The sequence below is a fragment of the Lipomyces japonicus genome, assembly GCF_038497905.1.
Source record: "Lipomyces japonicus strain CBS 7319 unplaced genomic scaffold V1514scaffold_74, whole genome shotgun sequence".
Taxonomy (NCBI): Eukaryota; Fungi; Ascomycota; class Lipomycetes; order Lipomycetales; family Lipomycetaceae; genus Lipomyces; species Lipomyces japonicus.
The window spans coordinates 2,783-15,832 of NW_027117886.1; the positions used below are offsets into that span (position 1 = coordinate 2,783).

Below are 13,050 nucleotides of genomic sequence, written 5' to 3' on the forward strand. Positions count from 1 at the left end.
AATTCAACTCACCCTTTATTAAGAAACGCCGTCCACCAATAATATTACGTGATTCGTTTCCTTCATGCCATGCACCTGACCTCAAAGAATATAAATAAAAAAACTATTAAAAATTGAAGATCATGGCGGTGATATTCTCCTCATGTCGACTTGTCAAGCTCATAATTGGAACTATATATTTGCAATTGACCGTGGCCGCCGGGAATTACGTCGGCTGACCGCGACTTAAATCGTGCATTGATCGCACATCAAAACTTTGATCTCGGGCAATAAAATCAATTTATTCCCTATTGATTTAGATCTTCACTCGTGATTTTGTCACACAGCCAACATCAACGTGGAACCCTCCCCCCGAAGGCACGTCAATTACCAAATGACATGAGCAACCTATCACCTTGATGTACAAAACACGTTCGTACCTGGTCACGGTTGTCGTACATTAATTCGGCTCACCGTGACCATTTAGAGCGGTCATGAAACTGCTGTGCGGACACGACGCCGTACGTCACTTCGGCTAACAGTGAGCCAACGCTGCATTCACAATTTCTGGCCACTTTTAAAGAATCGTGCGCACATAAAATCTACCAAATATAATTTTAGTAAGCCTTTTAATTGAATAAAATCAAACACAGACATACCTTATTGGTACTTGGCTGTTTTTTTCACGCCAATATTGTGCGGATAGAAGTGTGGATATCGAGGAAGCTCATGAAGTAATTGTTCAGCCATTGTTTATTTCCCCGCGCAGTTGGGCGTTATGTAAACAACCCGTGCGTTTTGACACTTTCGCAGCGCAATTTAATTGTGATCATAACTTGACATCTTACCTTCAGTTAACCAGATTTTGACGTAATATATCTTTACGAGTATAATTTTTTTTTTTGAAGAAATTTGACAATTTAAATTACGGCAGCTCGTGTTCTTTTAATTGCGCGTAGATTGTAAAACGCACGTTAACTTAGCACGTTAACTTAACCATAACTACGCTATACTCATTGACTACTAATTGCGAATTTGACAAACTTGAGATGACATGATAAAAAAGAGTGCCTTCGTAAATCGTAATTACTAATTGTACAAATATATATATATAGATAGATAAATAACAAATAGTGGTTTGTCACGATCTAATCATACAAGTCGCTATAGTCGTGTTGTCCGTGTTGTCCGTGTTGTCACTGCGTCATCTGAAAAGGCTGCACTGCAGTTAAATTGTATTAACTCCGGCGCTAATAATTATTCAAAAGTGACCAGCAAAATTAAAACAAACCAATATCAACAATATCAACATGCACGAATTATGATAAATATTAGAAACTATTGTGACTATTTTTAATATTACATAACTGGGATTTTCTTTTGCGTTTGCAATTATTTTACTGCTTAATCATGGTTGTTTCCCAAGAACAGGAATTATCGTCCTCGTCGGAGCCAAGGACGACATCAAGTGAGACTGAAAACTATGTGGCTCCAACTGCACTTTTGAAACCTCGGGCAATTCCGATATGGGCGGAGAATTCAACCGAACATCTCCAGCAGCAAGAATATACAACATTTTTAAGTTCTAATGATCTTGATCGTCAAACGTCTAGCACTAAGGATTCATCTAATTTTGATAATGAGATTAATTCTCCGATATTGGCAGCAACAAAGACAACAATACCTCTTTCTCAATTAATATTGGATCCAGATAAGACTCGTTGGAAACAATTTGCAAGCCATTCGCAACTTCCAGATCAAAAGCGAACACAAAACTCATTGCTGCTTCATGATGCGCCAGATATTGACAACCATCACGCAGTGTTAAGTTCCAACGCATCTTTGCAGAATGGCAAAATTGGTTCAATACCATTGCAAACACAAATTGACGAAACATATATGCATCAAAAGCATCGCATAATTTCTATATCAGATTTAGAAGAGCAAATGGACCTTTCGGGATCATGGAATCCTAGTCGAGAGCATAGCACGGGCGTGGTTGCAAGACTGGGTGATGCTTTAGCCTTACCGGCTGTTCCACAAACCGCACGACATCAACACTCGGAAAATAATGCCGGAACAAGGGAGAGGACGCGTACTTTGTCAGCGTATTCTACTACCAGTGTTGCTTCCCAATTTCACATGACTGCAGAACTAACAGAAAAGCATCGTAAAGGCAATTGGAAGTTAAATTTCAGGGTATTACTATTAGATAATCCTTACGTTCCATTAACCCTGCGCTCTGCAATCTTTGTTATTTCGCTGGGTGCATTGGGGCTTGCAGTAAGTGTTTACCGACTGTCTAAAAACCTGTCACCGGAACCTTTGGTTCAACAACCTTCGACCATCATGGCAATATGCGTGCAAAGCATCGCTTTGGTTTATTTAGTATACATAACGTACGATGAATATTCAGGAAAACCATTAGGCTTACGGGACGCTAAGGACAAAGTCAAATTGATTATGCTTGACGTTTTGTTTATAATTTTGTCGAGCGCTAACCTGTCATTAACATTCAATACATTATACGACAAGCAGTGGATATGCCGGAGTGATGATATTATTGTAAGTTTATGTTGTTAACTGGTGTTAACTGGTGTTAATTCATTTATATTTAACTAGATACAGGACGACAATGATCTGCCATACAACGGCCCAATATGTCGGCGTCAACGAGGCCTAGCTGCTTTTTTATTCATGGTGTTGCTCATGTGGTTGATGACATTTACAATAAGTATATTCAGAGTAGTCGAAAGGGTCAGTGGTGGTAGTGGATTGATTTAAATATTAGCATTATTATTTGAAATACAGCTATTTCAATCTGTTTGTAATCTTTTTTTTTTTTTAGTTTTAAAAACTCCCTACCAAATTCACAAAAAAAAGAGACGAAAAGTACTTATTAATACTTCGCATAAATATAAAAATACTGAACCGACAAAGATTCAATTTTTCTTTAAAAAATATTCTTCATATGAAAAGAAACTAAAAAGAAATTAAAATAAACCGATCTTAAGCTAGATAGCTGTAGCGATCGTTATCTATTCGTTCTAAATACTCTTTTTCAATCAAAAAGTCGATACATTTTTTGATCTCCGGAACCTTGGGCGTGAAACGACTTTTAATTTGAGCGATGGTCTCTTGAACCAAGACAACATGTTTCAATACTTTTCTGGCTTTCATGATTCGAACTATTGCACTCTGCATTAGCATCTTGCGATCTTCTTCAATAGTCTTATGCGTCGTCTCAGTTTCTTGTCGCTGCTCCGACCTGAGTGGGAGGTTGAGGTTGACTCGAATTTTCTTACTCTTGAAATCAAGGTTAAGTTTATATCTGCTACCAGGTTCGCCAACTTCCTTAGCTCCCTCTAACAACAATACCTTAGCTTTTACCAAAATAGAAAGTGATCCAACCAAAGATTCTTTCGAAAGCGCAGTTATATCTTGCAGCCTTTCATACGTGTAAAAATCTGCTCTGTTATATGCCAACAAAATTGCCATCTGATAGGTCGACACCTGAAAAGTATATCCAACCTTGGACGCTCCTTTCGGATAAGCAACTTTTAGCTCTCCCTTAGATAAGTTCCACAACCAGGTCAGCTTGCGACCTTCATGCTTTCTGGAATAAAACTGGGCAAACAACTCATAAGTTTTCACAAGTTCATCCGGCAGATTGAACGTTGTACTTGGTGCGGTCAATGGCCAGACGCCTGTACCTAAAACAAGCACACTAAAATCGATACGCGGCTCCGAAGAATCATGAACTGTGCCTAAGTATTCACGAAATTGACCCTGCATTTCTTGAGACATTGTCACATCCTGAAACATGCGAGTAAGTTTCGACGTATATTCATGGCCACAAACTTCTTTTAGTTTAGATATCATCGTCGATTCAGCCTCATCAGAAGATGACGTGCCATTCACTAATCTTCGCGACAGCATCCGAGAATAAAACTTTTGGAAAACATCCTTATCGTCAACATACTTGAAAACCGTCATAATATCTGCAAGCTTTCCTTCCAAATCCGAATCCTCCGCAGCTTTTCCTGACTTTTTTAACAGGCCATCAGCATATTTGGCCAAAAGCTCAGGAGATTTTGAGGACGGCGACTGGCAAATCTTGTTACGATTGATAAATTCACGACATGCATTGTCAAGGGACTTCACAAACTCAGCGTCACTTGAAAATGCAATTTGTACAAGATGTGAATATTGCTTATGCACGTCGAGTAAGACGTCCACATAAGCTTTCGGTTCAACTGTGTCGCCAGATTCGTTCGACAGTTTTTCGATAGCAGCCAGGCCATGCTTTCGTGCATGTGCTTCAAATTTTCCATACAAATTACCAAGGCCTCCTGGTATTCTTGAAAGAAGTGAAAACATCCGTTTAAGGTCTTCCTGTCTGTTTGATTCAAGTAAATTCAAGAATTCTTCGCGTATTAATTCCGCGTGATTGTTAAGGAGTACAGTTTCACAAACTTTCATTAGAACTTTTTCCGTGCTCTGATGAAGGTACATTTGCACTCGAGCATTTTCCTCAAGAAGCCTTGATTCAGCTTTTTTCATGTAATCAACAACACTGTTCTCTGTAACAAACTGTGCAGATTCAGCTATATAATAACTTTCTGTAGCTAAAATAAATGGAGCCTCGAAGCAAGTTTTGTAAACGACAAGACTGACTTTTTTAGAATCATGCTCATCCAAGCCCAAAGATACTAACAATACCAATTAATTAAAAAAAAAACTGAGAAGAATAGAAAATAAAAGCCTACCAAATGATTGAACTATATTTTTAATGTTCATGGTCTCAATAGTTTCGCCGTTTCGTTGCTTCTCAATTAAATTTAAAACAGCCTCCATTAACCGATGCTGAACTGAATCAAAAAACTCGGTTCGCCATTTAACAAGACATAACTTTGCTGTCAGAATTATACTTCAAACCAATTAACAAAGGCGCACTTACAGTGTTCACGTCATATACGTTTCGTCGACCTTCATCGCGTTCTCTTTTCACCCAATGTCGATTCAGATACTCGAAAATGTGATTAAGATATCGGGCACCAGTCGTATAGCGATTCCAGGTTTTGATGTAATATTTTATTAAGCTCTCATCGGAATACTGATCTGCTTCCTTTACCAGTATTAACAAGTAATATTATAAATATGTGTTACACTAACTCACAGTTTCAATCGATGCAAGATGATTTTTTAGGTAAGAGGTGAGATTATTATAAAGATCGGCCCCAAGAAGCTGGGCTATAAAACAACGAAGTTAGCATATGAATTTAATTATTAGACCTATACACTCTGCCATACCGCCTCTTGCAGGTGAAGGTTGACCGATCTGTTGGCTTGGTCTTGCAGCGGTACAAAACTGATAGATCGCACTAGGGAAATATAATTAGTGACAAAAACCAAACACGTTGGCTAGTTCCCATACGTATAGATTTTCATATACTATAAAAAAAATAAAGATAATTAGCAACCATGAAAAACGGCTTTGTGGCCGGGTACACTCTCAATATTTCTTCACGTGTCAGATCCATCGTAACTTACCAGCGAAGGTGTCAAACCCTCTTCCAGATTCTTTGCAAGAATCTTGTCTATCCCCAGCTCTACTATTGACCATCTATAGCATCAGTTAGCAAAAAGTCCATACGACTAATCTAGGTACCGAAATCGCTTGAAATGCGAATCGCATTCAGCCGGAATAAATCTAAACGATATTTACAAATAGAAAATAATTACTCACGTCGACGACAAGGAGTCACCGGTGGCTTCAGTAGGTGCCATTGTTCACTGAAACGTGTTTTTCTGTGATCGAAGTAAAGTGAAGCAGGAGGTGTTGTCAGTTATTCTATTGAGTAGGTCGTGATCTGTGGTCGCTTATACCCCAAACCATAGAACACGACCTAACCCTATATATTTGTACTGCGACAAGTTCTCCACACACGACATGAATAATCTGGTTTTTTTTAAACGAGTTGAATTTACAGGGCAATGATTGGCATATTTGAAAATAACAATATAGAAAACTATCTCAACAATAAAACGTACAAAGGTTTGCTCGAAGAATAGACTATTTTATAAGTTATGCCACTATTGTTTTCAAAATCTGGAAATGTCTCTTCCAAAAAGCCAATTAGCGAACCAATAAACTGGGATTAAGATCTTATTTTTGATGCTGACACTCATGGAGAAGTAAGCACCACGCCAAAGAAGCCAAGCAGTTCGGCCTTTCACCTCATTGTTACTTCCTTGCATAATGGCACGCCAGCCACCTAAATAGGCCATAATTCCGCGATTGTTGAATTCAAACGGTTTTGACTCATATTTTTTACCCTTTGATCTTTCGCTTGCACGCTGATTAAGATCCTTGGCAAGGTACAAAGCTTTCTGAGAAGCGACTTGTGCCGTAGCTGGAAGCAAACCTTCTTCAATTTGTGCGCAATCACCAATACCGAAAATATCAAGATCTACAACCTGGCCACCATCGCTACCTTTCCTGTACACATTCAAATATTCATCTGTCACTAAACCCTGCCTATTATCTTTTACTAGATGTGAACAGTTCGCAACAAACGGGTTGGGGGCCAATCCGGTAGACCAAATGAGTGCCCCGTATGGTATAACCTCTTCTACGCCCTTGTCATTCTTCAACCGAATAGCATCTTTTGTTACTTCTTCAACTCGAACGCTGGTTCTGATACTTATGTTTTGACGTTGGAACCGCTTCTCTGCGTATTCGGAAAGAGATTTATCGAACCCGCCTAAAATACCCTTCGCTACGTCAAATAAGGTAATCCGAATGTAAGGCATCAAGGCCGGATAATGAAAACAAAGATCTTGCACGATCAAGTCATGCAATTCAGCCGAAAATTCAACCCCAGTTGCTTTATCCTTTGTTAGCTTTAACCTACTCACAATTTATATGTTTTACATACGACCACCACCAACAATGCAAAAATGTAGCAATTTTCTTTTGTCTTCTTCTGACACCAAAAACAGGTTTGCTGCTTCAAATTCTATTACAAGACTTAGTCAATGTTGGAGAATATAAATATGATAAAACCAAATACCAACTTTCTAAAATGCGATTTCTGATTTTCAAAGCATCTGAAATATCTTTTAAAAAAAAAGCATGTTCTTTTACGCCGGGGATTTTAAACGTTTGTGAATAGCATCCAACAGCTATTGCCAGCTTGTCATAGTGAATCTGAAATTGGGCATCCCATGGCACGCTGTCTAATCTTGGTTGAATCGTCACAGTTTTATGGTTCACATCAATATCAGAAGCTACACCTTGAACGAATTCCATGGACGAAAGTGTGTCCTTTTGCTGTCGATTAAGAACGTCTGCAAGTTTTCGCCATCCCATACCTTTATCTCGAACACTTTCAATAGCGACTCTGGTCTCTAACGTGCCGACCGCAGTAGATGCAAGGAGTGGTGTAAAAATAAAGTATGGACGTGGAGAAACGACGACACACCGGTAATACTTCGCATCAATGTGTCGTAATAAATTATATCCACCCCACCCAGACCCAAGAATCACTATTGTCTGTCTCTTGTCGATATTATTAGTAGAATTTGTAACAACTGGAAATGGATATAGGGCCACATTTTTTGCTTCCAAGATTTGGATCTTCGAAGATAACAATCTTTTGCAATCCGTTGTCAATGGTCTCAGTTTTCTAATCAGCATTGTAAATATTTTTAATTGATCACAAATAGAGAGAGAACTATAACAAATAACTAACTGGGTAGTCAATCAAATCAAATAAAAACACCGGAATAATCGGGGCTTGTTAATCTTGATGTCATTGTAACGTAATGGCGTGGCCCGGAGTCAGCCTCGGAGGATGGTCAGCACGTTCACAAACAACTACAAACATTTTTATTCCGAATTAGGCTGTTTTACAAGATCTATTTACAAAAAAATTTTAAATTACCAAACTGTTGTCACCACCTCTCGCGTGTTCTTCCGCCGGGGCCAAACTGATGGCAATGTAATTTCTTGAAACCTAGGTTGAACACATCGTTCCACAAACCACTTTCTAATTCGAGATTCTAGCAATTGTGAAATCTTTGGAAGATTTTGCAATCTAGACCTCGAGCCTACTAATGATCTTATTGAAAATTCTAGTCTGTAATCTGGAGCAAACGAAAAAGTTAACGTAGTTTTTCGTTCTGATTGCGTCTCAGGAGTGGATTTAAACGACAACGTGAGCTTCACATGTGTTAACTATTGCAAATAATAATAACTATACTGTAAAATGTAGTTTGAGCTTACCTGTCCAGAGAATCGCACAATCGATACCGATAACGACACTGGAAGAATTGCCATTAAAGGCTTTGGATAATTAATAAGAATGCGAGTATCGATTCCCAGGGTAATGCTGTCTGCCAGATCAACGTCAATGCGTGCTTCCTATAAAAAATTAATCATCATTAACCCTTGAGGCATAATTTCCCTTCGTACCAGCTGTCCGTTGTCATTGGCACATGGATGTATCGTGCAGTTGCTAAAAATAGGAAATTCTTCTCCAATATCAATTTCTGTAACGTGTACTGTGTCCTAGAAACAAAGTAAATCACTATTATTCTTATTATTATTATCTCAATATTCATTGGGTAAACCGCACCAGAAATCCAGGCAAATAATCCCCATTAAGAATCCTGTCCAAGCTATGTAAAATATTGTTGTTTGACCTTGCATCTTCACGCAGTTGTGATATAGTCTGCGCGACCAGAACGTTCAGCCAGTCCAACGATTCGGGTGGATGTGTTTCCACATTGTAGTAGGTTTTAGCCAAGATCGAGCGAGCCGGAACTTGCGCCGTCGGTCTCAAAATAGAAGATTTTTTCTTTTTAAGTTGATTTTCGTTGTCATTATTATGAGCCAATTCGTGCGTGCCGCTAGCAAATATAAAAAATCGGATAAACGTAAAGAGAATAATCACGACACTCAATTGTCCGATCTAAAAAGACTCATTTGTCAGAACAATAGACAATCACACAAACAAAAAACCACTTGACGAACCAGTAAACCATGCGTAAACGTGAATCTAATTGATAAGTTAGTCAAAAGTTAGATGACCTTAGCTTACGGTTCTCGCTGCTTACCCAGCAGTTTGCTTTTGCGCATACAGTATATCAGCAACAGGAAAATCAGTTGCCTGTGCTGATATCCGCAAAGTCTCTGTAACTGTGACAACAGACATGCTCTAAAGATATACAAGCAATTTCAAAAACCTCCCCGTCTAGCAATCATTGCCCTAGTCTAGTCAGATATAAAATACAAAATAGTAAATAACTGCTTTTGATGCATTACCAACAAACTAGCTAACTAGTAAACTATCTTCGCTTATATGATACATTGTACAAAATGTAAAACTCGGCAGGGTAACTTTGGGGCGAAATTATTTTTTAAATTTATAAAACCCCCGATTTGCCCATCTTTTTGCATCTGTAATTGAAATTTAGATTTTAAATATTAATTCAACATGGCCTATACACTTTCAGAAGAGTCTAAGGTAATGCAAAAATATGATTTAAATTTTTTAATAGTTGTTGGAGGAGTATTATACTAACGAGCATGTGTGTAGGAGAGACTTGTCCGCATTCACGAAGCCGTTCAGGTTACATTTCGATATGGCTTGGTGCCATTGGTTGTTTACCTGGGTATATATACATATATATATATATTTATAGAATAAACATTTAAGAAAAGACAGATTACTGACAGTGCTCGAATAGGTTGGTCTCAGAGCCCTGGTCTTAGCTTGATCGAGTGAGTATAGTTGCTAGTCATATTTCCGCTGAATCCTAAATAGCTAATATTTACTAGTATTGTTTCTCCGTTTTCACCAAACGCATAAACGAGATATAATGAGTAGGGTACCTAGTTTAAAATGGTCATATTGATGCCTAGTGATGCTGGGGGGCATTGAAATCTTTAATGATTTATGTATAAAACTCTTATTTACTTTACAGTGCAATGTATTATTATATTTATCGGAAGCCGAACATCTTTAAAGCTCAATAATATTTTCATTTTTAAATAGGTGTTTTTGAACTATAGACAGAAGTTAAGCAATAACTACTCTGTAATTTTAGGTTATTACTATTTTTTAGACACCGACAATCCACAAAAAAAACTGTATATTTCTAGCATGGCAAGTTACATTATACAAATTAGACTGATTATAAGTGCTACTGAAAGGTGTTGTTTTTTAAATGAACGTGGCCAACACCTTCCTAAACGTGACATGGCACGAAATGAATGATGATGACCTTACCGTGTTTTAAAACAGCGTGAACTCGATTTAACAGCTCTTTATTCCAATGAATCGGGGCATTTTTTAATGTGAACAAGTAGTCGTCCATTGCATAGTGACTTTTTGAAGATGCACAATAGTTAGCTCTGGGCCTACTATATAATATGTTCTCAAGTCTCGACGCAAAGTCACGTTGAGCTTGTAAATGGTTCGATCTTCTACACTTGTAAAGTCCATTCCAGCCATTTTCTGATTTTTGGAAGTTGCTTTTTATAAGTCGTTGTAACAGCTCGAAACTTGCGTTGTTTATCATTTCTGTTATTCTGTTGTATCACATAATATCCCGGCTGATTAATTATTTTCATGCCCTTTTTTCACTTTGAAAAATTAGTGATATCAAACTACGTTAAACTTAGATTTACCATTGTATGATGAAGTTTTGTCACATTAAATTCAATTCAATTCAATATTCAGTGTACCTTGATCCTAGCTTTCAATTATTCTGTTGCTGGCTCAATGTCTATCCGCCATAACCTTTGTGGGTCGGTAGTCGGCTTGAGCTTCAAGGCGTGATGAATAATTGGAGGAAGAAGTCATGCTCTGGCTCTAAGCAAAGGGTGGGTTCACATACTCCATACCAGTAAAGCAATACAAATAGAGCTTGCGCCTCGTCACTTCATAAACAATGTATCTTATCTTAACTCTCTAAACCCCTCTATATCTTTATATTATATTCTACAGCTTAATACCTATTGACTTGTCGGTTTTTGTCCTGCCTCGCCCGTACCTTCGTTATACCAGTTCTGTGTCTATGATGACTTGCTAATCTTTTGAATGACCGTGCCATGCAATATCCAGACGAAATTCCAAGTTCCAACCGCAATCATAAAGAACATTCATTAAGGCTGCGCGTTATAGCCCGTGTATGTAGTCAGGTGATTGAATCTCCGCCACGTATGCTGCGACCATACCGGTCTGACGAAGTCCCTTAACACGAATTCGAGGTGAGAGAACGCCAAAAAAGTAAAAAAATGTTCCGGTCACAGTTTCACTGGAAGCCAATGAAAATGTAAACAAACAAACAGGCGCGCGAGAATTCTTATCCGTTCACGTGATCCTATTTTTTGTTAAAGCTAATCTAAGCTGAGCGCGTAAAAATCACAACTTTTCATGAAATTGAATAGTTGCACACTTTTCAATTGCAGTGTACAATTAAGACGGTGCAGCAGTTATGAAATTTTAATTTATAAAATTGGTTTTAGCATTTTTTAAAACAAGTCTTTTCTTACTTTTTGCTCAAATATTGGGTTGCTGACATGTTGTACGTATTTGACGTCAATCAGAAGTAGTGCGACCTGAACCCTACGCTACTATCGATAAATATTTCTTAGCAAACTTGCAAAAAAAAATAAATATAAAACATAATATTATATGAAAAAGGGTCATGTCTACAAAACCGAAAAACAAAAAAGTGGATGCGGTAGCTGGATTTGCTGCCGGTTGTGCCACTACTCTCATTGTTCATCCGTTAGATTTGATAAAAGTCCGGTTGCAAAGTATGTTGTATTGATTATTCACTTGAGCTAATAATGATAGAAAAATGTTAAGCGAGGCTGACTACCGTAGTTGATAATCGAAAAAAATTTCACTTCGGCCGTGCGGTCGAAATAGCAAATGAATTACGTTCGTCAAATTCTCCGTTCAAGGAAATATACAGAGGCTTGGTGCCGAATCTTGTTGGGAACACGACCAGTTGGGCGTCCTATTTTTACTGGTGAGTAGTAGTAATATGATGTGACTAAATATACATTTTTTTGTTTTATCTGACTAAATCAGGTACGAAACAATAAAGCAAGAACTCAATATTTACTATGGAGCTCAGGGTCTCGGTTCGATAGATTACTTGGCCAGTGCCATGGCTTCTGGTTCTATAACGGTATTACTTACCAATCCGGTTTGGGTTATCAAAACTCGAATGTTATCCACCAGTTCAACGCATGATGGTGCATATAAAAGCATGGTGGACGGGTTCTTAACGATACACCGACACGAAGGCATACGAGGGTTTTACAGGGGGTTTCTGCCCAGTCTGCTTGGAGTAGGACATGGTGCCATTCAACTTATGGTTTATGAAAAATTAAAGACGTGGTATTTGAATCGGCAAGCTAACGGCCACGTCCAGCTGGTAAGTGTTGCATAATATTATTCTGGCATTAGGTTAACTATTTCCATTTATTCAGTCCACGTCACAATTCATCACATTTTCTGCATTTTCTAAAATTGTGGCAAGCCTGTTTATGTATCCATATCAAGTTGTTCGTTCCCGTCTTCAACGATACGATGCGGATAATGTGTACCGTTCCCTGTCTGATGTTGTAAAAAAAACATATCAGACAGAAGGATACTTGGGATTTTATAAAGGGTAAGTGTGTGTTTTTATGAGTTATATATATAGATATATGTATATATATTTGCCCAAATCATGAGCTAATATTAAGTGACAGTCTGATTCCCAATCTTTTAAGAGTTGTTCCCGCCACATGTGTTACGTTTGTGGTTTATGAAAATACAAAAAAGTATTTGAAATATGAGATTTAAAATTTGTACTCGCATACTCTGGCGTTTTTTTTTTTCATCGAAGCACGTACCGTTGTATTTATTTTTTCCGAATTTCACGTGTAATTGTATAACTATTACAAATTCACTGGACAAGATAAATGAAATGCCCTTTATATATGAATTTGTGTATTTTAAACATCTGATATTTGTCTTATATAACGTACATAAGTTTTTT

General features: G+C 37.9%; 6 protein-coding genes across 6 annotated transcripts; 3 read left to right on the forward strand and 3 right to left on the reverse strand.

Moving 5' to 3' along the window:
- Positions 1–1,133: 1,133 nt before the first annotated feature.
- Positions 1,134–2,790, forward strand: V1514DRAFT_338335 (uncharacterized protein). Its single transcript, XM_066928821.1, has 2 exons — positions 1,134–2,544; positions 2,602–2,790. Exons 1-2 carry the CDS (start codon positions 1,390–1,392, stop codon positions 2,761–2,763), a joined length of 1,317 nt encoding a protein of 438 aa, XP_066780831.1. The 5' UTR covers positions 1,134–1,389; the 3' UTR covers positions 2,764–2,790.
- Positions 2,791–2,988: 198 nt separating this feature from the next.
- V1514DRAFT_322595 (Cullin) lies at positions 2,989–5,769 on the reverse strand (the record flags this gene model as incomplete). Its single annotated transcript, XM_066926124.1, has 8 exons — positions 2,989–4,691; positions 4,749–4,890; positions 4,940–5,107; positions 5,159–5,232; positions 5,293–5,363; positions 5,417–5,433; positions 5,533–5,605; positions 5,729–5,769. 8 exons carry the CDS (start codon positions 5,767–5,769, stop codon positions 2,989–2,991), a joined length of 2,289 nt encoding a protein of 762 aa, XP_066780832.1.
- A 246-nt stretch (positions 5,770–6,015) lies between these two features.
- Positions 6,016–7,736, reverse strand: V1514DRAFT_338343 (uncharacterized protein). Its single transcript, XM_066928822.1, has 3 exons — positions 7,060–7,736; positions 6,921–7,001; positions 6,016–6,869 (listed from the first exon to the last, which is right to left on the reverse strand). The coding sequence occupies exons 1-3, from the start codon at positions 7,679–7,681 to the stop codon at positions 6,085–6,087; spliced, it is 1,488 nt and encodes a 495-aa protein (XP_066780833.1). The 5' UTR covers positions 7,682–7,736; the 3' UTR covers positions 6,016–6,084.
- Positions 7,737–7,849: 113 nt separating this feature from the next.
- On the reverse strand, positions 7,850–9,312 carry V1514DRAFT_338346 (uncharacterized protein). Its single transcript, XM_066928823.1, has 6 exons — positions 9,103–9,312; positions 9,020–9,044; positions 8,622–8,957; positions 8,459–8,554; positions 8,270–8,407; positions 7,850–8,206 (listed from the first exon to the last, which is right to left on the reverse strand). Exons 1-6 carry the CDS (start codon positions 9,198–9,200, stop codon positions 7,925–7,927), a joined length of 975 nt encoding a protein of 324 aa, XP_066780834.1. The 5' UTR covers positions 9,201–9,312; the 3' UTR covers positions 7,850–7,924.
- Positions 9,313–9,445: 133 nt separating this feature from the next.
- V1514DRAFT_338349 (TOM7 family-domain-containing protein) lies at positions 9,446–10,155 on the forward strand. The gene is made up of 4 exons (XM_066928824.1): positions 9,446–9,512; positions 9,585–9,660; positions 9,736–9,769; positions 9,827–10,155. Exons 1-4 carry the CDS (start codon positions 9,483–9,485, stop codon positions 9,855–9,857), a joined length of 171 nt encoding a protein of 56 aa, XP_066780835.1. The 5' UTR covers positions 9,446–9,482; the 3' UTR covers positions 9,858–10,155.
- Positions 10,156–11,427: 1,272 nt separating this feature from the next.
- V1514DRAFT_338353 (mitochondrial carrier domain-containing protein) lies at positions 11,428–13,039 on the forward strand. The gene is made up of 5 exons (XM_066928825.1): positions 11,428–11,812; positions 11,883–12,030; positions 12,093–12,441; positions 12,497–12,678; positions 12,761–13,039. Exons 1-5 carry the CDS (start codon positions 11,701–11,703, stop codon positions 12,852–12,854), a joined length of 885 nt encoding a protein of 294 aa, XP_066780836.1. The 5' UTR covers positions 11,428–11,700; the 3' UTR covers positions 12,855–13,039.
- Positions 13,040–13,050: the final 11 nt, after the last annotated feature.